The 26,458-nt window shown below is 54.5% G+C and overlaps 3 protein-coding genes across 6 annotated transcripts; 1 reads left to right on the top strand and 2 right to left on the bottom strand.

Annotated features, from left to right (window-relative positions):
- Positions 1-693: 693 nt before the first annotated feature.
- RRAD (RRAD, Ras related glycolysis inhibitor and calcium channel regulator) lies at positions 694-3,660 on the bottom strand. The gene is made up of 4 exons (XM_038535555.1): positions 3,294-3,660; positions 2,537-2,610; positions 2,201-2,405; positions 694-1,344 (listed from the first exon to the last, which is right to left on the bottom strand). Exons 1-4 carry the CDS (start codon positions 3,649-3,651, stop codon positions 1,067-1,069), a joined length of 915 nt encoding a protein of 304 aa, XP_038391483.1. The 5' UTR covers positions 3,652-3,660; the 3' UTR covers positions 694-1,066.
- Positions 3,661-9,603: 5,943 nt separating this feature from the next.
- Positions 9,604-11,540, bottom strand: CIAO2B (cytosolic iron-sulfur assembly component 2B). Its single transcript, XM_038538737.1, has 5 exons — positions 11,352-11,540; positions 11,116-11,195; positions 10,740-10,865; positions 10,252-10,297; positions 9,604-9,831 (listed from the first exon to the last, which is right to left on the bottom strand). The coding sequence occupies exons 1-5, from the start codon at positions 11,494-11,496 to the stop codon at positions 9,734-9,736; spliced, it is 495 nt and encodes a 164-aa protein (XP_038394665.1). The 5' UTR covers positions 11,497-11,540; the 3' UTR covers positions 9,604-9,733.
- A 955-nt stretch (positions 11,541-12,495) lies between these two features.
- On the top strand, positions 12,496-25,798 carry CES2 (carboxylesterase 2). Of its 4 annotated transcripts, none has more exons than XM_038538734.1 (13): positions 12,496-12,657; positions 18,233-18,437; positions 19,300-19,441; positions 20,053-20,186; positions 20,268-20,526; positions 20,784-20,882; positions 21,144-21,284; positions 21,427-21,507; positions 21,759-21,903; positions 22,316-22,453; positions 22,952-23,024; positions 23,485-23,687; positions 25,087-25,798. In XM_038538734.1, exons 1-12 carry the CDS (start codon positions 12,582-12,584, stop codon positions 23,669-23,671), a joined length of 1,680 nt encoding a protein of 559 aa, XP_038394662.1. In that variant the 5' UTR covers positions 12,496-12,581; the 3' UTR covers positions 23,672-23,687; positions 25,087-25,798. The 4 variants fall into 4 exon arrangements, with proteins under 4 accessions (XP_038394662.1, XP_038394661.1, XP_038394660.1 ...); XM_038538733.1 differs by having other exon boundaries at positions 24,998-25,798; XM_038538732.1 differs by lacking the exon at positions 25,087-25,798 and adding an exon at positions 23,803-23,989.
- The last annotated feature ends 660 nt before the right edge of the window (positions 25,799-26,458 follow it).

Genomic DNA, 26,458 nt, shown 5'->3' with positions numbered 1-26,458 from the left:
GTGGTGAGGAGACAGACCCACCTCCAGCTATTGGCAAACATGCACACATTCCCACGCAAAGGCAAGGCCTCTTGTTCCAGGCAGGGAGGGCTCCAGGGATCTGTTCCTGCCAAGACCACATGAGCCAGTACTGGGAATGGGATGCTCTGGCCTGGCCCCTCCAAGAGGAGAGAACAATGAGGCCCCTTGCTCAGTAGCCCAGCCCCAGCCACTCACCTCCTCCTGGCCCAGCTGAAGGGGGTCTGAAGTCCTCCACATATATCCCACCTCAGCAACTTTCCAGCCCCTTGGGAGGAGGCAGGATGGAGATACCAACCCAGAAGCGAGACATGGGGTTCTCGTTTGGCCATGGGACTTGGGGCATGGCATCGTCCCTCAGACAGCCTCAGTTTCCCTTACATACAGTGGGGTGCCTGAACTCTTTATCAGCTGGGCAATGCCAGGCCCCAGGGCAAGAGAAAAATCTGGATAGTGGGCTGGGAGGGGCTCTTGTCTCCTCTGGCAGCTGGGATCTCCAATCAGGTCACAACCCACACCTGCCACTCTGCTCCAGCTGGCTATGTCAGAGCCCAAATATTAGGATAGTCAAGGCCACACGCTAGGGTAGGGCAGAGAAGCCCCAACCCTCAACCTTGGAAACACTTCCTGCTCTTACAGCCCCCTATCGGGAGGAAACAGAGTCAACAGCCCTTATCTATCAGGAAATAGTCTTTATTACAAAAGTTTGCATGTAAACAAATAACCACTGCACTGAACAGCCTCCCTCCAGAGCATGCACACCCCAAGTGTGGAGAAAGGTAGAGTCCTGTCCGCACACACAGGCCTGCCCCACGGGCTGGGCTCAGGCTGCTGCTGGGGGACACACACAGGCCTGTACATGCATCGCTGTGCGCCCAGTTCTTGAAGGCCACTGGGAGCAGCCTGGGCAGCACTGTCTGTCTGTCCATGACCATGAGGTGGAGTATGCCCAGAGTCTGAGCCAGCCTTGAGGCACCTAGGGCAGCTGACTGGGCCAGCCCACCAAACTGCCCGTTTGTATGCACAACGCAGCATGTGCCTGTGAAGTCTAGAGCACTGAGAGATCATGGCAGGATTTGGACTTGGCACGAAAGGCCATCTTGCGACTGTTGCGTGCTACAATGCGGCCCAAGAAACGCTTTGCCTTCTTGCCCAGACTCTCTCGCCGCCGGGTACCCGCTTGTCGACGTGCATTGGCCTCTTTGCTGTCCCTGCGCAGGCGTATCTGGCGCACGACACCTTCGAACAAGGCCTGGACGTTGTGGTGCAGCGCTGCTGATGTCTCAATAAACTTGCAGTCAAAGACGACGGCACAGGCCCGGCCCTCTGGTGGGGACAGACACATTCCAGTAAACAAAGGCCAAGTGGGTGAGAAGCCCACTCAGATCCCAGCCACCCCACAGCAGCTACCACTCAGGAATCTGGGGGCCAGGGAAGGAAGGGTCAGGGGCTCTGGGTGGTCCCCAGAAACACAGACCCAGCTCCCGTACAAAGGATCCAATGCATTGCTGGGTCACCCAACCGGCAGAATGTGTCTGTGGCTGAGGAGCTCACAAAGGCCCACAAAAGGAAACTCATTTATTGAAATAATTTGAAGTCTTATACTTAAATGGAAATGCTGCAGTAGTCAACACAAGAGAATGAGAACTTGCCGGGCACCTTAGTATTTCATGGTTTGATATTATACTTTGATGAATAATCAGTGAAACTGGGAGGAAAATATCACCAAGTCATGCTAGGTTCCTCTAAGGGACTCAGTTCTGGGGGCCACAGAGGAGAATGCTCAACCAAAGAGGAGTGGATCCTCCCCAGGGGCAAGCCCACACTCGGACACTAGCCCTGGCCCTGAATCCATGCTTTGACCTCCTAGCCCCGTTTCCTGCACTCTCCTCAACCCTCATCTATGAGGCCCAGGCCAAAGGCCACAGGAGAAGAGAGCCCTGACGTGGCCCAGCTCCGTGCCCAGCAGCTTCCTCTGCCCCAGGGCATCTGGTCCTTCCCCCAGCCCTCTCAGCCCTCTGGGAGTCCTGTGGGAGGGCAGCAGCTTTCCCCCTCTCCCCCTCAAGTTTTCTTCCTGAACATTTTTAGCCACTTATGATCCCCAGGGACTTGAGCTGAGCCAAGATTGAATGGACCACAGCCCAGCCAGGATGTTTCTCTTTCCGACCCACTCCCAGCTCACCATCCAAGGAGACCTCTCTAGAGCGCACCAGGTCGCTCTTGTTGCCCACAAGGATAATGGGCACGTCGTCCATCTGCCGTGCCCGCCGCAGCTGGACCCGCAACTCTGAAGCCTTCTCAAAGCTGCCCTTATCCGTCACTGAGTACACTATGACGTATGCATCCCCCATCGCCATGCAGTGACCAGGGAGCCAGCGGCTGCTGTCCTGGGGATGATATACACATGCGTGTCTATCCAACAGTTCTCATGCCCAGGCTACAAGGCTGTCACTCTCAGCAGGCCCTTATCCCCAGGTCACCCCTCCCACCCTGCCCTGGGTCTCAGACTACAGCCTACCTGTTCCCAAATGTCATACACCATGAGTGATGCCTCTTCTCCATCCACCACGATGGACCGATCATATGTGTGTCCTAGGCAAGAGACCAGAAGTCAGGTTACCCACTGGCTGCCAAAAGCCACCCTCCTGCACCACGTGCCAGGTTTCCTGTTCTGGCCACACCCTCCAACTCTAGGGCACAGCCCCCCCAACCTTTCCCTCCACTGATGGCCACCATACGAGAACAGAATGACAGGGCTGGAAAGCGGGGCATAGAGGGCATGGTGTGCCTGACCCTCACCTAGACACCTCTTCCCCAAGCTAGTGACGGCCGGAGTTGCCACTCCCGTGTTCCCTGCCCACCTCCTGCCTGGACCCCAGGGTAGCCTGAGTTAAATAGTGACCGTCACATTCTTTGGAAGGCTTGATCACCTAGGCCTCTTCTAGAAACTCCCTCTGGCTGTGTTCTGCCAGCCCTGGCAGGAAGGGATGCCCTATCCCCATCCCACAGAGTTGTCTTAGGTATGGCCCCGGCCTTCTACTCTGGCCTTCCCAACACCGCCCCCCCCCCCCCACACACACACCAAGGGCTAGAGATTCCTTCTCCCTTGGTTTCCCCATCTGTAAAATGGGGAGGCAGACACAGGATTCTGAAAGTGCCTCAGAAGGCCACGGCAGGTGGCGCCTTTGGTCCAGGCCCCGAGCCGAGCGCACGCGGTCCTCCCTCCCCGGGCCCCCCACCCCACCCCCCCGTGAATGCTCCCGCCCGCCGCTCACCTGCGGCCTCGGCTTCAGGCCCGTCCTCTACGCCTCCGAAGATGCGCGCCAGGGCGCTCTTGCCCACGCCGGGCGCGCCCAGCAGCAGCACCTTGTAAACGCTGTCGTCGGAGTCGCTGCCCCCCGAGCTGAGCGACTCAGAGGAGCCCTCGGGCCAGTCGAGGGGCGCGCCCTGGGCGCGGGGCCCGGCCGCCGCCGCCAGGGCGCCCGGAGCCAGCGCCGCCTGCAGGTCGCGCTCGTCCACCGGCATGCTCCGGCGGTGCAGCGGGGGCGCCGGGCCCCAGGGCGAGCTGCCCCGACGGCGCTCGCGCTCCCGGCCCCCGCCGCCGCCCCCGCCGCCGCCGCCGTTCAGGGTCATCGCGCCCCACGCCGTCTGGGGGGCGGAGGGGGGCCGGTCAGCCTCCCGGCCGGGGGTCCCCGCGCCCCGCTCCCAGCTGCCCCCCGCACCCCGGGCGCTGCGACCCCCCGCCCCCCGCCCGGCCCGCCGGGACGCTCACCCACCCGCTGCGCGCGGGCTCGGCCAGAAGGTTCCAGGCCCGGACGCGGTCCCCTCGCAGAGCCGCGGGACGCCCGACGCTGCCGCCGCCGCCTCCTCGGTCCGCTGCGGTCCCGCTCGCGAGCTGCCTATTTAAGCGTCTGCCCGCCCCCGCCCCCGCCCCCGCCCCCGCGCCCGCCCCCGCGCCCGCGCCTGCGGGGGCTGACGTGTCGCGCCCCCCCACCCCGGGGAATCCCCGCTCCCCCGCCGGGACCCCGCACCCACCGACACCCGCCCCACCGGACTGGGCGGGCCAAGCTGCGTTGACCGCTGGGTCGGAGGGGTTTGGACTCGGGGTCAAGGGGGAAAGCCGCCGCCCACTGTGCCAGCGCCCCTCTGGGAAGTTAGCCCTGGCCCTTTAACAGTGAACTCCCCCTTTGCTCCCCGCGAGCCCTGGCCTGGGCCCAAGCAAGCCCCCAACACCGGCTGGACAGACCTCACCCTCCTCTGCTACGGACACCGCCCCCCCAGACCCGTATGGGAGCTGGAACCGGAGGACCCTCAGTCTGGGCCTAGAGGCCTCAGCGCCAAGCCCCCCTACTCCCCGCCTGCCCTGGGAAGTACAAGGTTCTACCTAAGAGCCGGTCAGGGTGAGGTCAGGGTGAGCGTTAGTGTCACCGTCACTGTCACCTTCACCGTGAGCCCCTGGAGGCCCGGGGAGCTGTCTGGGGAGGGGGTCCCGGAAGGGAGGTGCTCTGGCAGTGTCCTGCAGGTGGAGGTGCGCCCTGCTTCTGAGGGACGGAATACCAGCCCAGAGAAGGGAGAGCATGAACTCAGACCACCTCAGCTCCCAGCACCCTCCAGACAGCTGCCAGCAACTCTGCTAAAAATACCTGGCCCTGGCCCTGGCCCTGGCCCTTCTGCTCCTGGTGGTTCGGCTCCTGGGCTGGAGTTTGCCCAAAGTTGGGGAAATCCTGGCAGACAGGTGTCAGAGGGCAGCAAGAGTGGCTACGGGTGGGACTAGACCAGAGTCAGGGCCGGATTCAGCCCCTTGAAGAGTCTTCGACGTCTCTTTCCTTCCCTCTAGCCCCAGTTGGGCCTGTAGGGCAGGGTATAGGCAGGCAGGGCCCAGAAGTTTAGAATCCCATCTAGGCGGAGCATAGGTGTAGAGTATAGCTAGGGCAGGGCTGGGGCTGGTGGGTAGGATGAGCCACCACCTGGTGCCCCCACTGCCCAGAGCTCACCTGCTCCTTAGAACTAGGGTGGGTGGGATCCCTGGGTGGCGCAGAGATTTAGCACCTGCCTTTGGCCCAGGGCGCGATCCTGGAGACCTGGGATCGAATCCCATGTCGGGCTCCCGGTGCATGGAGCCTGCTTCTCCCTCTGCCTATGTCTCTGCCTCTCTCTCTCTCTCTCTCTCTCTCTCTCTCTGTGACTATCATAAATAAATAAAAATTAAAAAAAAAAAAAAAAAGAACTAGGTTGGGTGCCCCGGCACAGAGGGGAGGAGATGTAATAGGGGAGCTTGGTTTCTAGACGTGTCTCTGCCTCCAGGCTCCTGGGTCTCGCCTCCTCTCCTGGTGTCAGGGTGCCCAGCTTGCTCATGTGTGGGGTGTGTGAGGATTGGGGGCAGGCAGGCTATGAGGTACTTTGTGACAGGGATCTGCTGTCAGACTCTGACGTTTGATTGTGATGAGTGTGGCGGGGGTGGGGGCACCCATTCAGGGCTCAGGTGACATCACCAATGGAGATCCTAGTGGGCTGTTGTAGGTTGCCATGGAGACCTGGGTGGGGTTCTCTGGCTGCTGTATCAGTTTCCTTGGCAACATCTGAGAGGGCCTTGGAGTGAGGAGGGTCTGGCTAGGTAAGTATGAGGGGGTTCCTGCAGGCCCCTCTGGCCTTGAGGTCCTCAAGGTAGGCAAGGGCTAGAAACTGAGGGGTGGCCTGTCCACATGTGTCCTTTCTGCAGCCCCAGGGTCTTGGGGACCTGGGCAATCCCATACTGACTCTAGCTTCCTGGATGAGATCCAGTGGCAAAAGGGAGTTGTAGGTTGAGCCTCCTGTCAGGACACAAGTCTCAAGAGCCAGCAAAACACTTCCCATCAGGAATCCTGGCCTGAGCTGTTTTTAGCCCCTCCTACCCACCTCAGCCATGACCTTGCCATTGAAAATAACCCCTGACCGTCCAGCAGGAAGGTAGGTATGCATTCGAGCTCCGACCCTTCCCAGCAGGGAGCCATGCAAGGAATTAGGGCTGGGTTTCCCCTCAAGTAATCTGAACTCTTGACTTCAGTATGTTTCTTCATTGCCAAGGGAACTGCATGCATACGGGCCAGTCAGGCCCCAGGCACTCCCCACCAGACCAGACACACTCACCACAAGCCTAGGTATAACCAGGGGCCCAGGAACCAAGAGCAGGACATGACCTTGAGACATCCCCACTCCCACTTCCTGGTCCTCCCGGCCCTCTGGGTTGAGCTTGAAGGAGCAACTGAGTCTGGAACACACCTAGGACAGCCCAGCCTGCAAATCTCAGCTCTGCCACTTGCTAGCCGTTTCACCTCTGCGCATTTATCTTGGGTGAGCCTCAGCGTCCTCCTGTGCAGAGCAGGGATAATGTTTTTATGGGAGTTGTTATAAAATATAAAAACATGAAATGCAGAGGCAAAGTGGTTGGCACAGGTCTGGCATATAGTCTGATCTCAGTAAGAACACTTTTACCATCCCTGCCTGGATGGGACAGATTGAATGAATCTGTGGCCCCGTCCTGCTTCTTCTTTCCTGTGTGTTCTATTGTCTCCAAAACAGTGGTCTGCCCAGGAGAGGGGCAATGCAGATAGTCTTCCCCTCCCCTCCATACCCACCCTTCCTCTGTGGGACCCCATACCTTTCTCCCTCCCTCTAGTAGCAAAGGGTTGCAGAGGGAACTTGGTTGGGTTTCAGTATATCCCCAGCTCTCCTCACACAACAGCCCCAATACCCCAGTTCCTTTGTTGTAGGGTTCATTTCATTCAGGGGTACCTGGCTGGCTCCATCAATAAAGCATGTGACTCTTGACCTCGGGGTTGTGAGTTCAAGCCCCACACTGGGGTGGAGCCTACTTAGGAAGAAATAAAAATAAATAAAAAGGCTCAATTCACTTATTCATCTCACTGACCTGGACTTAGTACCTTTTGTGTATCAGGCCCTTGTGCTGTGGGCACAACACAGCTGGGCATGTTCATACATGTCATCTAATCCCTGGGTCAACTTCACCAGCTATGATTTGTTGTTCCCATTTTGTAGACATGGTAACCAAAGCCTGAGAAGTCACAGGCCAGAAATAGCAGATCCAGACACACCTGACAGAGGGCTTCAGAGACCTCAAACCTCACCCCTATCTCATACCCATGTATAACAGCTGGAGTTCCAGAAAGTACCCTGGGCACTAGCCCAGATTCACAGATGGTGTCCCTGCAGACAGCCAGGAGCCACGCACAGATGAGTCAATACTGACAAGGGGACTATCTGATACACCAGCTGTGACACAAGCAGCTTCATATCCCTTGCCCACCATGGCCTGGCTGCCAGGAGGGCCAGCTGAATGACTCAGTGACACCTACCTCCCCCATGACCCCCTACCCCCAGCTGAACACAGACACCACAGACACCTTAGACAGATTGGGGTTGTCAGTGCAGAGGTACACACATGGGGAAGCCCACAGCTGGATACAGGGGGCTGGGAATGCTCCCTGGGCCTGAGTGGCCCTGGCTAGTCATCTTGCCTTTCTGGAACATGAACATCTATGGGAAGTGGGTAAAGTGCCTGGAAGATCACCTGGAATGGGTCGGGATCCACTTTAAATCTCCACAGAGCAGTCCCAAAGTGAGTGTCACAACTATGCCCACGTTACATATGAAGAAACTGGGCAACATGGGCTGATAACTTCATCTCCCTAAGTCAGGGGCCGCCAGATCTTGGTCACTGGGTGGTGAAGCCCCTCCTTCCTGGAACTGGGGGCTGGTGGCTGTGGGGGGGAGGGGGGAAGCTAGGCTCTTCCGTCCAGGCAACAGCGCCCCCTGCCATCTGAGGAGTATGGGCCAACCTGCTTAGGTTCCTCTTTACTCCCTGGCTGGAGGTCTTGGGACTGATTTAATTTCGGAGGCTCAGTTCCTCATCTGTGAAATAGGGAAAATAAAGGGTAGCAACTGCCACGCAAGGCTGGATGGAGGATTGAACGATTAGGTAGTATATGCAAAGCCCTCAGCCAGTGCCCTCTCAGGATAGACTTGGTGTCAGCCAACCCTCCACAGATCTGCAAAGAGCCTCTGGAAGTCTCTGCCCACAATCACATCTGGCCTTCACTGGGATGAAGTGGCCAGAGCAGACTTAATAACCTTGTTTATCCTCAGAGAAAGAAACAGAGGCAGGGAATCACGGCATTATAGTTCCTAACTGGCTGATCCCAGATCCAAGCCCCATGGTCCATGCTAGTGACCAACTGTGCTCTGGGAACAGTGGGAGAGGCAGAGGGCCCAGACCTCAGCACCCGAAGTGACATACATCTCTGGGGATGTTGCTGGAGAAGGTGCTTCAGGGTCCTTTCAGCAGAGAAATCTGCTATCACTGCCCTGACCAGGGGACCAGATCAAGCATCAACAGTGAGAAGCAGGCATCACACAGCTGCTGGCGGATGCTAGAGGATACATACGAAACTCTTGGGTAAGGTTCTCATTAATCAACTCAAACCTGAACTCAATCAACTTCTAGTTTATAGGAAACATAGCAGACAAAGAAGCAAATCAGATTGCAGGGCTTCTTCAGGACAATTCATCTGACTTTCAAAAAAGTCCATGTCAGGCACCTGGGCGGCTCAGTCGGTTAAGCACCTGCCTTCAGCTCAGGTAGTGATCCCGGGGTCCTGGGATTGAGTCCTGAGTTGAGCCTGCTTCTCCCTTTGCCTCTCTCTCGATCTCTCATTAGTAAGTGAATAAAATCCGTGCAAAAAAAAGTCAATGTCAAGAAAAATCAAAAGATGGGGAGTGGGGATAGTTCTAGAAGAGGATAAAGAGATACTAATGCAATGCATAAAGCTTCACTGGAGCCTGATTTTTTTTTTTTTTTTAAGCATGGAGCCCAATGTGGGGCTCAAACTCACAACCCTGAGATCAAGACCTGATCTGAGATCAAGAGTCAGACACTTAACCAACTAAACCACCCAGGCGCCCCAAAGCCTGATTAAAAAACAACTCAGGCAGCCCAGGTGGCTCTGCGCTTTAGCGCCACCTTCAGCCCAGGGTATGATCCTGGAGACCCGGGATAGAGTCCCATGTCGGGTTCCCTGCATGGAGCCTGCCTCTCTCTGTGTCTCTCATGAATAAATAAATAAAATATTTAAAAAAATAAAAAACAACTCTAAATGGCATCTTGTGGAAATTTATTATAAATGATTGGACATTAGATGGTATTAGGGAATTTTTCCATTCTTGGCCAGATAATAGCACTGTGGTTACACAGGCTTACTCTTATAAGACCAGGATGAAGTACTTAGAAAGTGAAGGGTCATGTGTGTGCAGTTTACTCTCAAATATATTTATATTATGCATAGACAAATAAGGCCAATGCTGCAACATGTTAACAATTTGAATACAGATGATGGGTATACAGGAGTGTTCACTACACTAATCTTTCAATTTTTTTGTATGCTTGCAACTTTTCTTAATGACACCACTGGGAGAAATTTTAAAAACGCATTACATCTCATTGACCCAACCCGTATAGGAATTTGCACTCACGATCACCATCTCCTCCCAAACGCGTAATGACCCAAAATGAAAGATTCTGAGACACACTGGGAAATGAGTATAAATTAAGAGTTTATTACAAAATGCAAAATGTTAGTTCCTCATTGTCAGTGATTCAAGAAAACAAGGCCATGGGCCCTGGGTGTGATGGGGGGGGGGGGGGGGGGGCAAAAAGCCAGGCTCAGGAGCGGGCTGACAGGCACTGGTTCACAACCTCCAGCAGGTGGGTATTCTCTAGGGCGGCTGCCACCCGTTCCTTATCCGCAAGCTGCTTATTCACTGGATGAGAAGGAAGGAATAGAGAAGGAAGATCAAAGCTAGACTCTGGACAGCCTGCCAGCCAGCCCCATGTCTAACCCTTGTGTGTATATAGATATGCACTCATTCTAATCTCCTGTCACCTCATTTCCAGGACCCCAGGACTTGACCTAGCTACCCAAGCCACCTGAGCCCACAATGATCCCTCCCACCCAGCTCCTCGTGTCTGCTGCCCCCTGTACCATCAAGGACCCTGGTCCTGTGTACTTAGGAAAGGGAGAGGGCAGGAATGGAAGAACATGGTAAGCACAGGAGACTTAAGCTGGCTTCACTCCACTGAGGAGTCATGCACTCAGCCCCTCTCCTTCCATCTTGCCCTACAAACCACCATGGCAAGGGGGAAACCTCAGGGCCAATGCCTCAACATCAGCCCACACTTACCTGCATGCTCCGAGGCATGGGTCCCTGGTGTAATGTGCACATCCATCTGGGAGGGGGAGATAGGTGGGGTCTGAGCACTTATTACCTGTCTACCCCCTCGCCCCCTTTCCCCCACTCACCACCGTCCACTGATCCTTCCTCCTCATTGTGACTGTGGACTCTGGACCGTCCATTATGCCCCAACCCCACTCACAGCCACTCCATCTCTATCCAAAGAACTGGCTGACTACCGCTGACATAAAGGCCTGCCTGTGCCCCATCACGGCTCCAAATCTATATACAGCTTTCTACTCCCTTTCCTGCCACACTCACTACGCTTCTGCACTTTCCACTTCAGGCCTTTATACTTGTCCCATTCAGTTGGAAGGGCTCCTCCCAGTTTCATCACTGCCAGCTGGGATCCTTGCAGGTCTCGCTGTGATGTCCATGTCTTCCTCCGTAGCAGAAGCTCACCCCTGTCCTACCCCTGGGGCTCAGTTCCAATTTACCTTGAAACGCTGGGGAAGGGATCGAAGAAGTTTGACTTTGATGGACAGGCCAATAAGGGTGGCCATGCTGCAGTGTGGAATGGTGGGTGTGAAGGCGACGGCCACCGTGCTCTCGGGGTCGCTCACCTGGTTGGGAGAACGACATCTCGTGAGAAGGCACTCCCTTCTTCTTAGTACGTTGCTTCGGGCAAATCGTCTAGCCTCTATGGGCCTCAGTTTCCCTGTCCATAAAATGGGCACAGCAATCCCTCCCTCCTCCCCTTCCGAGGATTCCCTGACGAGTCCCTGAGCTGAAAGAACGCCAGGCTCCTGGTGCAGATGAGCTTTCCTGACTCTCCGGGACCACCCGCCCCCTCGGACGCTGTGAGTGACTCACCTGAACCCGGACTTGCTCTACTACGTTCAATTCTTCCAGTGTCAGTGGATGCTCCGGGTCATTGATGGAGCGAATCAGATGTGGCAAGTGAAGGAAAAGGGACTCTGTGCCCTGGCCCACTCAGAACCCTCCGCCGGGACAGCCCGGGGCTGCTACACTCCACCACCTAGCGGACGGCGTCGCTTCAGCCCCCTCCCAGGCCCCCGCGAGCCCGCCCGCGCGGCAGCGGCGGATATCGAAGATCTCGCGCGCGTCGATGCTGTCTGGAACCTGCTCGTCCTCCTCGCCCGCGGTCACCGGCCGCTCCCCGGAGCGTTCGTAGATGAGAGGGTTGGCGTTCTCCAGGAGGCCGGCCCCGACCCCGCCGCCGCCGCCCACCATGGCGAAGCCGCTGCGGCCGTGCACTTCCGCTGTAGCCGGAGCACTTCCGGGGGACGGGAAGGGGGCGGGGCGGGGCGACGGGGTCGCGGCAGGGACATGCTGCGCCGGCCGCGCTGGGCCCGGGCTCCGCGGGGAGCGGCGGCCGCGGTGCCCTCCGCTCGCTAACCCGGGGAGACGCAGATCGCGCGTTCACAGAGAGGCCCCCCGAGCCGTGCGGGGCCGTCCGAGCCCTTGGGGCGGCGGAGCTGCGGAGGCCGCGGCTGGCTCTCGGGGGCGTAAAGAGCGTGTCCCCGGGCACCGCCTCCTCCGCGAAGTCCGCCGGCGGGCGGGCTGGGGCCCCGGGCAGGTGCTCCCGGCGCCGTTTACTGCGCTTCGGAGCCTCCTGGCGTCCCCCCCCCCCCCGTCCCTCCGTGTCAGCCGGATGCGTGCCGTGAGCTCCACCTTTGCGGGGGTGCGGAGGGAGCCGCGGGACTGGGCTCCGCTGTCCTGAACCCATGAGTGCACTTCAGAAGGCAGCCGTGACGAGGGAGGAGCCCCACGGAGACCCTCAGATTAGGGGGCGCAGGGCCGAGGGACCTTGAGGTGGACCCAGAAGCCGGGAGGAGCCTTCTGGATGGACAGTCACCCCGCCCTGCACCTCCCCACGCGGCTCCCTTCACGGGGAACAAAGGCCGTTCCCGTTCCTCCATCTGTGGGGGCCGGTGGGGCACCTCCTCCCGGGAGCGCTCCCGGGTTCCAGCACCACAGCGCCCAGCGCCCCTCCCCAGCGCCCGGCCACCCCACGGGGCCTGGGACTCCAAGGGCAGGGAGCACAGTCGCTCCGGTTGAGGCGGGGGCTGCGGGCGTTGTGGGGGGCTGCCGAAGGCCCTCGCCCCCTTCTGGGAAGCCCAAGGGGCGCCGGGCCCGGGGAAGCCGCCTGGCGCCTGCCGGCCTCGGTTCCGCCTGCGGCCTCTCGCCCCGCTCGGCCCCCCGCTCGGGCCCCCGCCCGCCCCGCCCACTCCCAGCCCAGTCCAAACTCCGAACACTCCCGGAGCTGCGGCCGGTGGGGCCTGGGGACAGTCCGGGTGAACGGAGTGCGCCCCGCGATGCGGTTGGACGGGTTTCGCGCGCGGCTGAGCGCCGTGGTCTGTGGGCTCCTGCTTCCCCTAGTCCTGGGCCGGGGTGAGGCTCCCTGGGGGGCAAGGCCGGGTCGGACTTGCCAGATTCTGCAGCCGCGGGACCTGAGGCTGCGGGAGGGAAGGCCCTGGGGCCGGGGGGCGGAGGGGGGGACCCTAGGGAGGGGGCGGCGGAAAACCGCGGTGCTGACAAACGTGCTTGCACCTGCCCCAATGCTTGGAAACCCTTGGGTGGGCCCCCGAGGTGCAGAGAGAGTCGGGGCAGCAGAGGTCACACAGTATGGAGGGGTGAGGGAGGCCGGAGCTCTGAGCAGTGCCTTGAGGCAGTGGGAGTGGGGGGCACAACTCAGGATATTTCCTTCTTAGTGTTTGTGGTGGAGCTGGTGCTGCCTGTGAAAAATGACAATAGTAATTATCTTCCTGCCGAGGTTTGGCTTTAAGTGTTGCCCCCTTGGCCAGAGGGACGTCCTGGCATCTGCTGAGCGCCCCTCCAAAGGGTCCCGGGTCAAGATTACTGGCTTCCGGGGAATCCAGCCGTGCCAGCCCCCACCCCTGTATGTCTATCATACCCCCCCGTAAGCCCCATGTACCCAACTGGGCCAAGGGCACCTTTTGGCCTCCAGGGCAAAGATGATTGCACTTTGTGTCAACTTTGGATTGGATTCTGCTGGCTATGATCAGTAGCTGAGGCTGTGCTGACACTATGCCTGCGGCCTGCACAGCTCCTGCACCCCCTCTTACCAGTGATCCTCTCACCCCAAATGGCTCTACCTGTGAGACCCAGCTATCCTCCTTGCTTCCCAGGCCTCCTTGCTGCCCTAGAGACATCCATATTAATCCCTTGGGCTTGGCCCACCCCCAGGGGCCTCTGTTCTTACCAGCTGTTCACCAGGCTCTCAGAGGTCACGGAAACCTTTCAGCGGAATGATTTGCTAGGCCTTGCTGATACTTCCCTTGAAAAAAATGTTAATATTTGGATTGCCCCCACATTCAAAAAGAAAAAATAGAGAAACTATAATAAGAGAGGATGCAGGTGATATGTCTGACCCTCTCCTGTCCCATCCCATCCTGGCTTCTTCATAGGTACCCTTAGGATCCCCAGGGCCTTCTACACACCACTCAGGAGTTTGCCCAAGAATGGATGTGTTCATTCATCTTTGGTTTGGTTTTCACCTAAATGGTCACAAACTCCCTCCTTTTCTGGCACACGGCTTTTCCACTTCCTGACACAGGAATGACCTCCTCACATGGTAGAGCTTCCTCATCCTGTTTCATGAAGGGTTTCTCTTCAAGGAGGAAGCATCCTTGATGTAACTGCCCTCTACTCAAGGACATTTCAACAGGTTGCATCCTTTGCTATAACAACCTTCAGGCAGTGGAGACCAGTGGCCACAGTGAGTTACGTGGACAGATAGCCCACCCGGCAAGGAACTGTGTGTAGACCACAAGTTACTGGGGAGAGGGGTAGGCCTGTGACTTGGAAAGACATTGCTCAGTTGTCCTCAGTGGAACTTGTGAGTGGCTGTTGACTCTGGCCTTATCCACAAGCATGTTGATTGATGTGGATCTGACAGGTGATCTAAGCAGGGAAATCGGTGGGCGAGCTGGGAAGGAAAAAGTGGGTCTGGCAGGGGAGTGGGACTGAACATGCAAAACCCGGAGACAGGCAGGCACTGGCATGGCCGCTTCCCCTCTGCCCGGCCCCCCTTGGGCTTCCTCAGAAGGGGGTCGAGAGACTTCGGCAGCCCCTCCACAATACCCACAGCCCTCTCCTCAAAACCGGAGTGACTGTGTTCACTGTCCTTATAGTCACAGGCCCCGTGGGGTGTTCGGGGGCTGGAGACTGGGAGCAGTAAGCTGTGATGGTGGAACCCGGGAGAGCTTCCGTGAGGTGGTGCCCTATCAGGATCCCCACAGATGTAGAAATGGGAACAACCAGGACCAGGACACCTGGGTGGCTCAGCAGTTGGGTGTCTGCCTTCACCTTAAGGTATGATCCTGGGGTCCTGGTTTGGATCCTACATCGGGCTCCCTGCATGGGGCCTGCTTCTCCCTCTGCCTGTGTCTTTACCTCTCTCTCTCTTTCTGTGCCACTCATGAATAAGGAAAGAAAAAAGAAAGAAAGAAAGAAAGAAAGAAAGAAAGAAAGAAAGAAAGACAAGAAAGAAAGCAATAAAACGGAAAGAATGAAGGAAGCCTCCTTCCTAATGCACACTCCATCCTCCGAACTAAACCAATCCCAAAACCTCACCCCCAGAAAAAACCGCAAATAAAGAAGGAAGGGATCCCTGGGTGGCGCAGCGGTTTGGCGCCTGCCTTTGGCCCAGGGCGCGATCCTGGAGACCCGGGATCGAATCCCACGTCGGGCTCCCGGTGCATGGAGCCTGCTTCTCCCTCTGCCTGTGTCTCCGCCCCCTCTCTCTCTCTCTCTGCGACTATCATAAATAAAAAAATAAAAGCCTTTAAAAAAAAAAAAAGAAAAAGAAGAAAAGAAAGAAAAAGAAGGAACGGCCTTTGTTCTAGGTGAAGGGAACCGCATGAGGAAATGCAGGGAGGCATGACTGCCCATCCTGAAAGCTCCTCCTTGCTTTCAGGACTCGCTTTCTGGGTCTACCTTCAAAGTTCCTCATCCTGTATTGTCTCTGATCTGGAGGTAGTATAGATCCTTGAGGCTGTTGTTTTGTTTTATTTTACAAATAAAATTTATTATGGAACCAGGCTCAGATTGGCCAAATTCTGCAGAAGAACCTAAACCTGCAGTAGGAAAGCTCCAGGCAGGCAGGAGACAGTGGAGATGACACCAGGGGAACCAAGAGCCTGACTGCTTACCTTCCTGCACCACCTGGAGGGATAGAGAGGGTTGGGGCTGCCTGCGGTCACACAGCACCAAAGGGTTTCCAGTCTATAGTAGAGTAATATAACACACCCACTAAATCCATGATCTACCTTCAACGATTATCAAGACCTGAGCAACCTAGTTTTGTCTCCTTTGAACCATTATTTGAAGCAAATCTCACACATGATATCATCTGTAGAGTTTTAATGGCCTATTAAAGGCCTATTATATATATATAACAATATCATGGGGGCAGCCTGGGTGGCTCAGTGGTTTAGTGCCCCTTCAGCCCAGGGCGTGACCCTGGAGACCTGGGATCGAGTCCCACGTCGGGCTCCCTGCATAGAGCCTGCTTCTCCCTCTGCCTGTGTCTCTGCCTCTCTATGTCTCTCTGTCTCTCAGAATAAATAAATGAAATCTTAAAAAAAAAAACAAAACCTATCATGATTTCTTAATGCAATCAAATATCTAGCCAAATGTTCTTATTTTGTCTGATCCCTGGGTGTGCTGGATATTTACAGGGTTTTGTTTTTTATTAGAGAGAGAGCATGAGAGAGAGATCACAAGCAGGGAGGAATTGGAGAGGGAGAAGCAGACTCCCCACTGAGCAGGGAGCATGATGGAGGGCTCGATGCAGAGCTGCTTGATCCCAGGACCCTGAGATCATGACCTGACATGAAAGCAGATGCTTAACTGACTGAACCACCCAGGTGCCCTGCAGGCTTTTTTTTTTTTTTTTTTTAATCAGGATTCAAATAAGGTCCATACTTTGAAAACTGGTAAATGTGTTTCTTTTCTTAGAACAGCTTTGAAATACAATCCACATAGCATATCATTCACCCATTTTTTTTCCCATTCACCCATTTAAAGTGTACAATTCAATGGCTTTTAGTTTATTCACAGAGTTCACCACATTGATTCCTCTGTTCCCCCCAACTTGAGACCTAGGTAACCACCAATATGCTTTATGTCTATGGATATGCCAATTCTGGGCATTTCATATAAATGAAATCATTTAATATGTGATCCTTTGTGATGGACTTATTTCACTGAGCATAGGTTTTCAAGGTTCACCCACGTTGTAGCATGTCCAGTATTTTTTTCTCTGTATTACTGAGCGATATTCCATTGTGTAGATGTGATACATTCTATTGATCCATTTTTCAGTTGATGGACATTTTGGATTGTTCCCACTTTTTGGCTATTATAAATTTGGATTGTTGCCACTTTTAGACTATGAGCACTCACGTGCAGGTTCTTGTGGGGATGTATGTTTTCAGTTCTCTTGGGTTTATACCTAGAAGTAGAATTGCTGGGTCATATGCTAACTCTGTGTTTAACTTTTTGAAGAACTTCCCGATTGCTTTCCAAAGCACCTGCACCACTTTGCCTTCTCACCAGCAATCTGTGATGGTTCCAGTTTTCCTACGTCCTTACCAACATTTGTTATTGTCAGTCTTTTTAATGTATCTCTTTTAGCCTTCAGCCTTCCATTGCCCCTCTTTTATTTTCCTTGCAATTTTGTTTTTATGTAGAAGAAACCAGTTTAGTTGTTGTGGAGAGGATCTCAGAGTTTAGGCTTTGCTGATTACATCCACCTGGTGTCTTTTAACTGTTTCTCCCAGGATGCCTGTAAACTTATATTCATATATTTATATTCTAGAGGCTTGATCAGATTTCAATTTTAGGTTCCGCTTCATTATGTTTTGGGGCAAGACTACTTCATATGGGGCTATGAACTCCCAACAGAAAACATACATCATCTGTCTTGCTTTTGTGGCAAAGTTAGTTGTTGACATCACAGATCTCAATGAGCATTTCTCTTAGCATAGCATGACTGAGGTGAACATTTCTTCCTTTGTGTACGAGTCATTTATTTGTATTCCTTACTCTGTCTGAACATGTTCCCTCACCATTTCATAGTCTTTCACCAAATATGCACAGCTGGCACATGTCTTATTCATTTGTAGAAATTCTTTGTGTGGGGCACCTGGGTGGCTTGGCCAGTGAAGCGTCTGCCTTCAGCGCAGGTCACGATCCCAGGGATTCCTGGGATCAAGCCCCACATCGGGCTCCCTGCTCAGTGGAGAGCCTGCTTCTCCCTCTCCCTCTGCTGCTCCCCCTGCTTGTGCTCTCACACTGTCAAATAAGTAAGTAATTTTTTTTTTAAAGAAAGGAAATTCTTTGTGTTAAGAATATCACCTGGGCTCTTTCTGTTAGATGATTTTCAATCACTTTCTCCTTCCCTTTTCCCCATAGTAGGGCAGGTGGTGCTTCTTTCTAGTTACAGTGATGCCTCATTTTTGTAACCCTCCTCACCACATCATCACTCTTTGTTTGAAAGATGCTTTCTTGGTGTCATTTCTTGCCACCTAGAGCATGAGATCCCTAAGGACAGGAGCCTCGACTGCCCGATTCCCACAGTTCGCCTTACTGTCTCATCTGACCCACACAGTCAGCAGAAAGGACGCTCTCACCCCTTCAAGCTTATTTAACCATTTGTTTGAAGTTCCTGGGGCCAAACTATGGTGCCAGGTCCCAGAGAGCCTCACTGAGTGTAGTGGAGAAGGCTGGGGCCAGACCCAGGGAAAAGAGTTGAGGGAGTGGGCAGGAGTGGGGAGAGGGTGGACACACTGAGTTAAAGGCAGGGCAGGGAATTTGTAAAGCAAGTGTTTGTAGATCAGAGTCCCTTGAACTGAGGACAGGAAGGAGCTGGCAGCATCAACAGCCTGGGAGGGTGGCTGATTGGTAGGTTCAACCCTGATGTCTGATTCTCTGCTCACAGGCCAGGACTCTGCTAGCCCCATCCGGACCACACACACAGGGCAGGTGCGAGGGAGCCTCGTCCATGTGGAAGGCACCGATGTGGGAGTCCACACCTTCCTGGGAATTCCTTTTGCCAAGCCGCCTCTAGGGCCACTACGATTTGCACCCCCTGAGCCCCCTGAGCCTTGGAGTGGTGTAAAAGATGGGACCTCCCACCCAGCCATGTAAGCAGGGAGTCTAGGAACTCCAGTCCCTGGGGTGGAGGGTACTCTGAGCTCTGGGCCAGGCTGCAGTTGTCATTTCATCTAAACTCCCACAGCCAGTCTCCCCTCTGAGTTTGGTGGATCACCACCTATATCTTTCCCAGGAGCATGCAGAGGCTTGGAAGGGTAAAGCAACTTGCCTAGGTTCATGGCCTGGAACTTAAAGCAGAGTTACACATCTGCGTGGATTCTAGTTGTATCAAGTGGTTCCCTGCCACCAGGGGAGGCTTGGTTGGATCCATGAACCCTGTAGGAGCCCCTGACTCCAGCAGCAGATACTGTAGATATTGAGGAGTAGAGGACCCCCCACTGTGTTCACCTATTGGGCCAGTAACAGGGCCAGCTGCCATTGGCCAAAGGGCATGTGTATGTTCTTGCAACTGGCAACTCTGTGGGAGAGATGAGGTTCCCTGAGAACGTGACTTGAGATGAGGGATATTCTACTGTCCTTCTCATGAGAAATTAATATCCATTCATTTGGGCAGCCCATGCATGTGGGCCATTCTCCTGTTCAGGCCTGTCCGGGTACAGGAATACAGTGGTGAATGTCAACACATGCAACCCATACCTCTCCCAGAAACCCCAAGAGTCAAGATTTCCCAGCCTCGGGAGGATTGGTATCCAAGGTCTTATAACCTTGAGGCCTTCCTGGAAGACTGGGCTCCATCCCAGCCTCCCCAGAGCTGGGGGCCTGTGACTTGGCGCAGAGGGTTTTTAGGGAAAGACCCATGGGTGAGCATGGTCTCGGGGAAATGAGACTGAGGGTGGTGGGGAGCTAATCTGGGTCCAGGATCTGGGTTTGACCATGGTACGGCCCCACTAGGTGTGTGCAGAACATCACTACTGCAAATGCAGTGGCTCTGAAATTGCTGAATATGACCCTGCCTCTCACCTCCATGTCCGAGGACTGCTTATACCTTAGCATCTATACACCTGCCCATGCCAGTGAAGGCTCCAATCTGCCTGTGAGTACTAGGACCCGTCTGGTTGGGTTGTGGGAGCACATTTCTTCTACAGAAAGACTAGAAAGGACAAGGTCAGCCTGGGCCCCCTGCAGTGCGGATCCTGTTGAGAAGCCTCTCACTATTGAGTCCAAGAAAGTGCTCCTTATCCAACGTGAGTGGCTGATCTTGGGGCATGGGGTCATGGAACCCTGACTGCTCCTAGAGGTCGGAAGCTGTGGCCCTGGGATGGACCCAAGACTCACCAAACCAACTCATGCTCAAGACACCCACTCCTAGGGGTATCTGTTGGCCAGTGAGAATGGAGAAACTTAATTAAGGTACATATGGGATGATCAAGGAGACACCCCTTTTCTTTCCACCTCAGAGAGTTCCAGGAGAAATGGAGCCAGACTTTGGTATATACGGTAGGACCCAAAGTGTGGGAGGCCTGGTTTTCCTGATAGAAATTGGGTCACCTTCATCCAGGTCATGAAGAAGGTCACCTGTCCTGCCTGAGTTTGATCTATGTGGTTAGGCAGACAGAGCCAAAATGGTGGATAGTCCAGGTAGCAGCCCCAGTAGGGTGTTGGCTGGGTGGTAGCCACATGGTGTCTGTGCCTCAATTTCCCAAGGTGTCGGTGTGGATCCACGGTGGTTCGCTTATGATAGGCATGGCTTCCATGTATGATGGCTCCGCACTGGTAGCCTTTGAGGACTTGGTGGTTGTCATTATCCAGTACCGCCTGGGTGTGCTGGGCTTCTTCAGGTGAGACTGGGGCTGGGCAGGGCAATGTCAACCGAGTGAAGCCAGGACAGCCCCATGATCCCTGTCCTTGCCACCCCACAGCACTGGAGACAAGCATGCAACTGGCAATTGGGGCTACCTGGATCAAGTGGCCGCGCTACGCTGGATCCAGCAAAATATTGCCTATTTTGGAGGAGACCCTGGCTGTGTCACCATTTTTGGGGGGTCCGCAGGTGGCATAAGCGTGTCCTTACATGTTGTGTCCCCCATGTCCCAAGGACTCTTCCATCGTGCCATCATGGAGAGTGGTGTGGCCCTGTTGCCCGGCCTCACTGTCAGCTCCTCTGATGAGGTCACCACGGTAAGCATCCCCTCCTGTGAGAAGCCAGAGTCCTGCCTCAGCTCTTACGTCTCGGCCTCCATCACTCTGTTAAATGAGCATAACCAGGGGCCCCAGCATGGGCAGGACTGTCTAGCCAGGTGGGCTGGCCCCTTGGCTGAGGCCTCCGAGTTCACACGTAATACCTTGTGAAATTTGGGGAGTACCTGCCGAGACCTTAGGCAATCCGTCTCCCCCGTCTGGAAGGATGAGCCAGCCCTTGCCTTATCTCTTTACAGAGGGTGGCCAAGCTGTCTGGGTGTGGCCAAGTTGACTCAGAGGCCCTGGTGGGCTGCCTGAGAAGCAAGAGCGAGGAGGAGATTCTGGCCATCAGCAAGGTGGGGCTGAATGGACGCGCGTATGGAGGAAGGGGAGCAATAGGTGTGGGGAGCATGTCCTTTACATTCTCTGGGCAAGTTACTCCATCTCCACGCCTTAGTCCTCACAGCCCTGGGTGGGAAGTTGAGGCTAGGCCATGCTAAGCCAGCTGCAAGACCTCTTGGGGAGGGGGCGTGAGCACCCTGGAGGAGCTGGGAAGGGATGAATGGGACTCAGGGCATCAGAAAATGTCTGGGACCTCACCTTGTGGGTCCTCTCAGCACTTCAAGTTCTTCCCTGCTGTGGTGGATGGGACCTTCCTGCCCAGGCACCCCCAGGAGCTGCTGGCCTTTGCTGACTTTCAACCTGTCCCCAGCATCATTGGTGTCAACAACAATGAGTTCGGTTGGCTCCTCCCCTTGGTGAGGCCCAAGCTCCCAGGTGCCAGGCCCCTGGGCGGGGGTCGGGGGGTGGGGGTGGGGAGGTGGGAGAGGGTGGCAGGGCTCAGGGCTTCATAGCTCTAGGACCATTCTGTCCTCAACTTGAGTTTCCCCTGCTATCCAGACCCTGAACATCTCTGACCCCAAGAAGGAAATGGACAAAGAGATGGTGAAAGCTACTCTACAGCAAATGTCATCATTGGTGGTGAGGCTTCTGGGGTCCTGCCTCAATGGAGAGGGACTCCTCTCCTGTCCAGAGGCAGGGGAAATGCATCCCCAAGATATCTTGTCTATGTATTAGTCCCCATGAGCAAAGGCTGGAGTCATCCCCAGAGCTCACCCTCTTTCTCCCATTCCTATACCTTCCCAGGATCCATCTCCCCAAACCTGACCCTGCTGCCTCCCTGCTGCTGCCAACCTGCCTAATCTGACTATTTCTGATCAATCTGGGGGTAGGCATTGCCTCCTGAGGCTGGTGACCTGTTGATAGAGGAGTACATAGAGGACAGCGCGGATCCACAGACCATCAAAGCCCAGTTCCATGAGATGATGGAGGACACCATCTTCGTGATCCCAGCACTCCAAGTAGCCAATTTTCAGCGTGAGTGTATCTATAACTAAGGCCAGAGCAGCAAGGGTGCAGCTCAGAGGTGTATGTCCCCATTGGTTGACCAGGTCCCAACCCACGTCTGTTTTTTGGGCCCCTAGGTGGCAAGCACTTGATGTCTGTCATCTCAGTAAATGCTCACAGCTGGTCTAAGAGACAGGCATTTTCCCCGATTTTACAGATGAGAGCCTTCAGTGACTTGCTCAAAACCACACAGCTAGGAAGTTCCGAGGTCACTATTTGAACCCAGGTCCTTCTCATTGCTCTTGCTCCAGCCAAGGGCTCCCTCATCCCATTGTTCAGATTCCAACCAGCTTTGGACCTAGCTATCTTGCCACTGTGGGTGATGTAGAAGAGCCCCAGGTAAGGGACCACCATGTCACGGCCTGCACATCCCACCCCCTAGGTTCTCATGCCCCTGTCTACTTCTATGAGTTCCAACATCAGCCCAGCTTCTTCAAGGACATCAAGCCGCCCCACGTGAGGGCAGACCATGGTGACGAGTTACTCTTCGTCTTTGGAACCATCTCCTGGAGAGGCTATGGTGAGTGTCCCTGGGCGGGGTCTCTCAGAGACTCCTCATTCCCAGAATGTGGGCCTTGGCTGGGTCCCTGAGTGAGGGTGATTGCCCTCCCTGTACAGATGAGCAAACTGAGGCTCAGAGAGAGGATGGGATCAGGTGCCCAAGATCTCACAGCTGGAGAGGCTGAGCTAGAGAGGCTGAGCTAGAATCAGAGTCGAAGACTTCAGACTGGTGCCTGGGCTCCCCCCACCTCTCCCCAGGGTGTTCAGAAGGCATATTTGTTTCTCAAGTGGCTTTCCAGTGCCAGAAGGAAGAAGGGAGCCTTCTAGATCAGGAATGGGCCTCGTTGGGGTGAGGAGAGGGCCTGGTGCCCCAGGGCTGGGGGGGAGTGGGCAGAGAGCCTGCCAGGAAGGACCCAGGGAAAAGTTACACAAGGGCTGGTGAGCATAGTGGGGGCTGACCCATGTGCTGAACTGGGCTTGGCCCTCACCTGGATCCTTGTCCTCTTGTTTTCTGTAGTTAAAGTCACTGAGGAAGAAAAGCTGTTGAGCAGGAAGATCATGAAGTACTGGGCTAACTTTGCTCGAAATGGGTGAGATGTCGCACCCCACCTCAACCTCTAGGGGTGGGGGAGCTTGAACCCATTCAGGACCTCCCTTCACTGTTGTGACCTCCTCAGTGTACTTGAACCCTTAAATGCATGGTGGCTCCTTCCCAGCTCCAGGTCCCACACAGACAAGGAGGGGTCTTGTGGGTGCTAGATGCTCTGTCCATCTCCAGGTGACCTGGAAGAGGGTGATAATGTTATGTTACCCACAGAGCCTCCCTCTGACCATAAAGGAGAACACAGTCCAGGTTGCCCTGCTCCCTGGTAACACTCTGGTGGGAGGCAGTTTCTTTCCTAAATCTAGAAATACCCCCACCCCTGTCGTTCCCCCAGCCCACCTGGCCTGTCGGGCGCCCTTGCCCGGCCCCAGGTGGGGCACCAGGTCTGGGCTCCACAGGGCTCAGAGCGCCTCTCTGCCTGCCCTGCCGGGGTGGCATGTCTACAGGAACCCTAATGGCAAGGATCTGCCCCTCTGGCCTGTGTTCGACCAGGAAGAGCAGTACCTGCAGCTGAACACGCAGCCTGCAGTGAGTCGGGCCCTGAAGTCTCACAGGCTTCAGTTCTGGATGAAGACCCTACCCCAGAAGATGCAGGAGCTGATGGAGGCGGAGAAGAAGCACACAGAGCTGTAGCTCCCTGCGTCTGGGGGTGAGGGGCCAGGGGGCTGGGCTTGAGGGGATATGCCGGATATGCCCCCCCACCCACTGAGGAGCCAGGGGCTTTTCCCTCAGTCACACAGTCTTTCATTCATTCTGCCAGCCAGCCAGCCAGCCAGCATTCATTAAGAACCTACTGCATTGGGGTCCCCGGGTGGCTCAGCGGTTTAGCGCCGCCTTCAGCCCAGGGCGTGATCCTGGAGTCCCGGATCAGGTCCCACATGGGGCTCCTGCATGGACCCTGCTTCTCCCTCTGCCTGTGTCTCTGCCTCTGTCTCTCTCTCTCAAGAATAAATAAAATCTTAAGAAAAAAAGATCCTACTGCATGTTAGTTGCCAAGCCCCCCATAGGTCCTCTCATGTTAGACACACTCAGTGAATCCCCCCATGAAGCTGTGGGTGGGTAAGCCCCAGTAGAAGTTCATGCCCTGCTGAGCCTCGGGTGCCATCCCCTCTTCCTCACCTCTCTCCATCCCCACCCTCCCTCTCCTCTCCCTTGAAGGAGGGTGCTTTGGGAAATGCTACCTATGCCTGGCTCTCAAGTCTCCCATGCCCTCATATGTGTCAGGAGCCAGTAGAAATCTGGATCCCAGGAGCTCCGAGATCTTGGCCACCAAAGCCACCAACTACTGAGAATGTAGAAATCCCTGGCCCCACCTTTGTCTCCTAGACTAAATGTCATCTATCACTGACATTTGAACACCTACCCAGTCACTTACCTGTGTCTCACAGAGGGGACTGACTCCATTTTGGGGAAGAAGTAGGACTGAGCTCCACTGACGGAGCCAGTTCAGTGGCCAAGAGAGCTGGGTGGGTCCCTCAGCCACCTGCCTCTTGAAGCGTGCCTTTATTCTCTGAGGTTCTGTGACACTGGGAGCTCCCACTTTACACAATTGTAGCGCATCCAGGCAGATGTCAATCAATATGATGTTTCCTAGAAGTGGATTGAGGAGCCAGAAAGGCTAGAAAAAGAGACTCTTGTCCCCTGGCTTCCAAAGGGCTCTCCATCCAAGGAAGTCTTCCCTTGACTTTTGGGGTTCTCCTTGCCAACCATCTCCCCACCCTCTGCCAAGCATCCGCCATCTCCAGGTTGGCATTGTTTTCCTGCTTAGCACATTGCTTCCCCTAAACTTTTCCATCACCTTACCCACCCTGCCCCCTGAGGAAACCCTCTCTTATACAGTGTTTGAGCTCGGTGTGCAAAAATACCAAATTGTATTCACTCTGCGTGTGTTCCAGAGTGCTGTGTTCCACCAAAGCACTTTTTCTATGTCTCTAAGAGGCCATATGCTTCTTCTCGTAGGCCTAAGAGCCCTGCTATGCCTCTACGTCTGTCCAACCTGCCCTCTCCAGGCACTAGATTCCCAAGGAGGAAAGCTTCCTTCCCTCCAGGACTTGCGAGCCCAACCATACATCCTCCAAAGGGCCGTCTGAAGGATGGGGAGCAGCCACCAGATGGCAGATGAGGATAACCCTTAAGCCTGGGCCGTCTAAAACTAGGGAGACCAAAGGGGCTTTTGTGGCCGCTGACTGGTGCATACCGCTTCTCCAGCATCCTGTAAGCATTTATCGAGCACCCACAGCATGCATGTTTTTCAGTCCTGTGGATGCACAATATGCTTTTCAAAAGTGAGCTCCCAGGACCAGTTTTTTTTTAGTCATCTTATTATTTTTTAACAGCTTTATGTTGGAATACTTTACATAGCATTAAATTCACCCACTTTAAGTGTACAGTTTCACAAATTTGGCTAAATGTATAAGACATATGACCACCATCATATCAAGTGTTAGAATGCTTCTGTTAGTCCAAAGAGCTCCTTCATGCTCCCCTGCCATCAATCACTGCCCTGACCCTGGCACTGCACAACCACCGAATTGCTTTCTATTGCTAGTTTGCCTTCTCTAGAATGTAATAGAAATTGAATCACTTATGACTCCTCTCTGTCACTTAGTATAATGTTTCTAAGATTCAGCAGGTAGGTTCCTTTTATTGCAGAGTAGTATTCCATAGATGGTAGGCTACATTTTTTTTCATTCACCGATTAATGGATATTCGAGTGATTTTTTTTTGGCTCTTTTTATTAAAGTTGCTGTGACCTTTTCAGTCGGGTCTTTGTGTAAATGTATGTTTTCACTTCTTTGGGGAAAATGGCTGAGAGTGGAATTGCTGGGTTATGTGGCAAGTGCCTGTTCAACTTTATTTTTTTTTTTGTAGATTTTTTTTTATTGGAGTTCAATTTGCCAACATATAGCATATCACCCAGTACTCATCCCGTCAAGTGCCCCCCTCAGTGCCCGTCACCCAGTCACCCCAACCCCTGCCCACTTCACTTTCCACCACCCCTACTTTGTTTCGCAGAGTTAGGAGTCTTTCATGTTCTGTCTCCCTCACTGATATTTCCCACTCATTTTCTCTCCTTTCCCCTTTATTCCCTTTCACTATTTTTTATATTCCCCAAATGAATGAGACCATATAATGTTTGTCCTTCTCAGATTGACTTACTTCACTCAGCATAATACCCTCCAGTTCCATCCACGTGAAGCAAATGGTGGGTATTGGTCGTTTCTAATGGCTGAGGAATATTCCATTGTATGCATAGACCACAGCTTCTTTATCCATCATCTGTCGATGGACACCGAGGCTCCTTCCACAGCTTGGCTATTGTGGACGTTGCTGCTATAAACATCGGGGTGCAGGTGTCCTGGCGTTTCACTGCATCTGTATCTTTGGGGTAAATCCCCAGCAGTGCAATTGCTACTGGGC

The sequence above is a fragment of the Canis lupus genome, chromosome 5, assembly GCF_011100685.1.
Source record: "Canis lupus familiaris isolate Mischka breed German Shepherd chromosome 5, alternate assembly UU_Cfam_GSD_1.0, whole genome shotgun sequence".
Taxonomy (NCBI): domain Eukaryota; kingdom Metazoa; phylum Chordata; class Mammalia; order Carnivora; family Canidae; genus Canis; species Canis lupus.
This window is presented reverse-complemented; position numbering and strand designations above follow the sequence as displayed.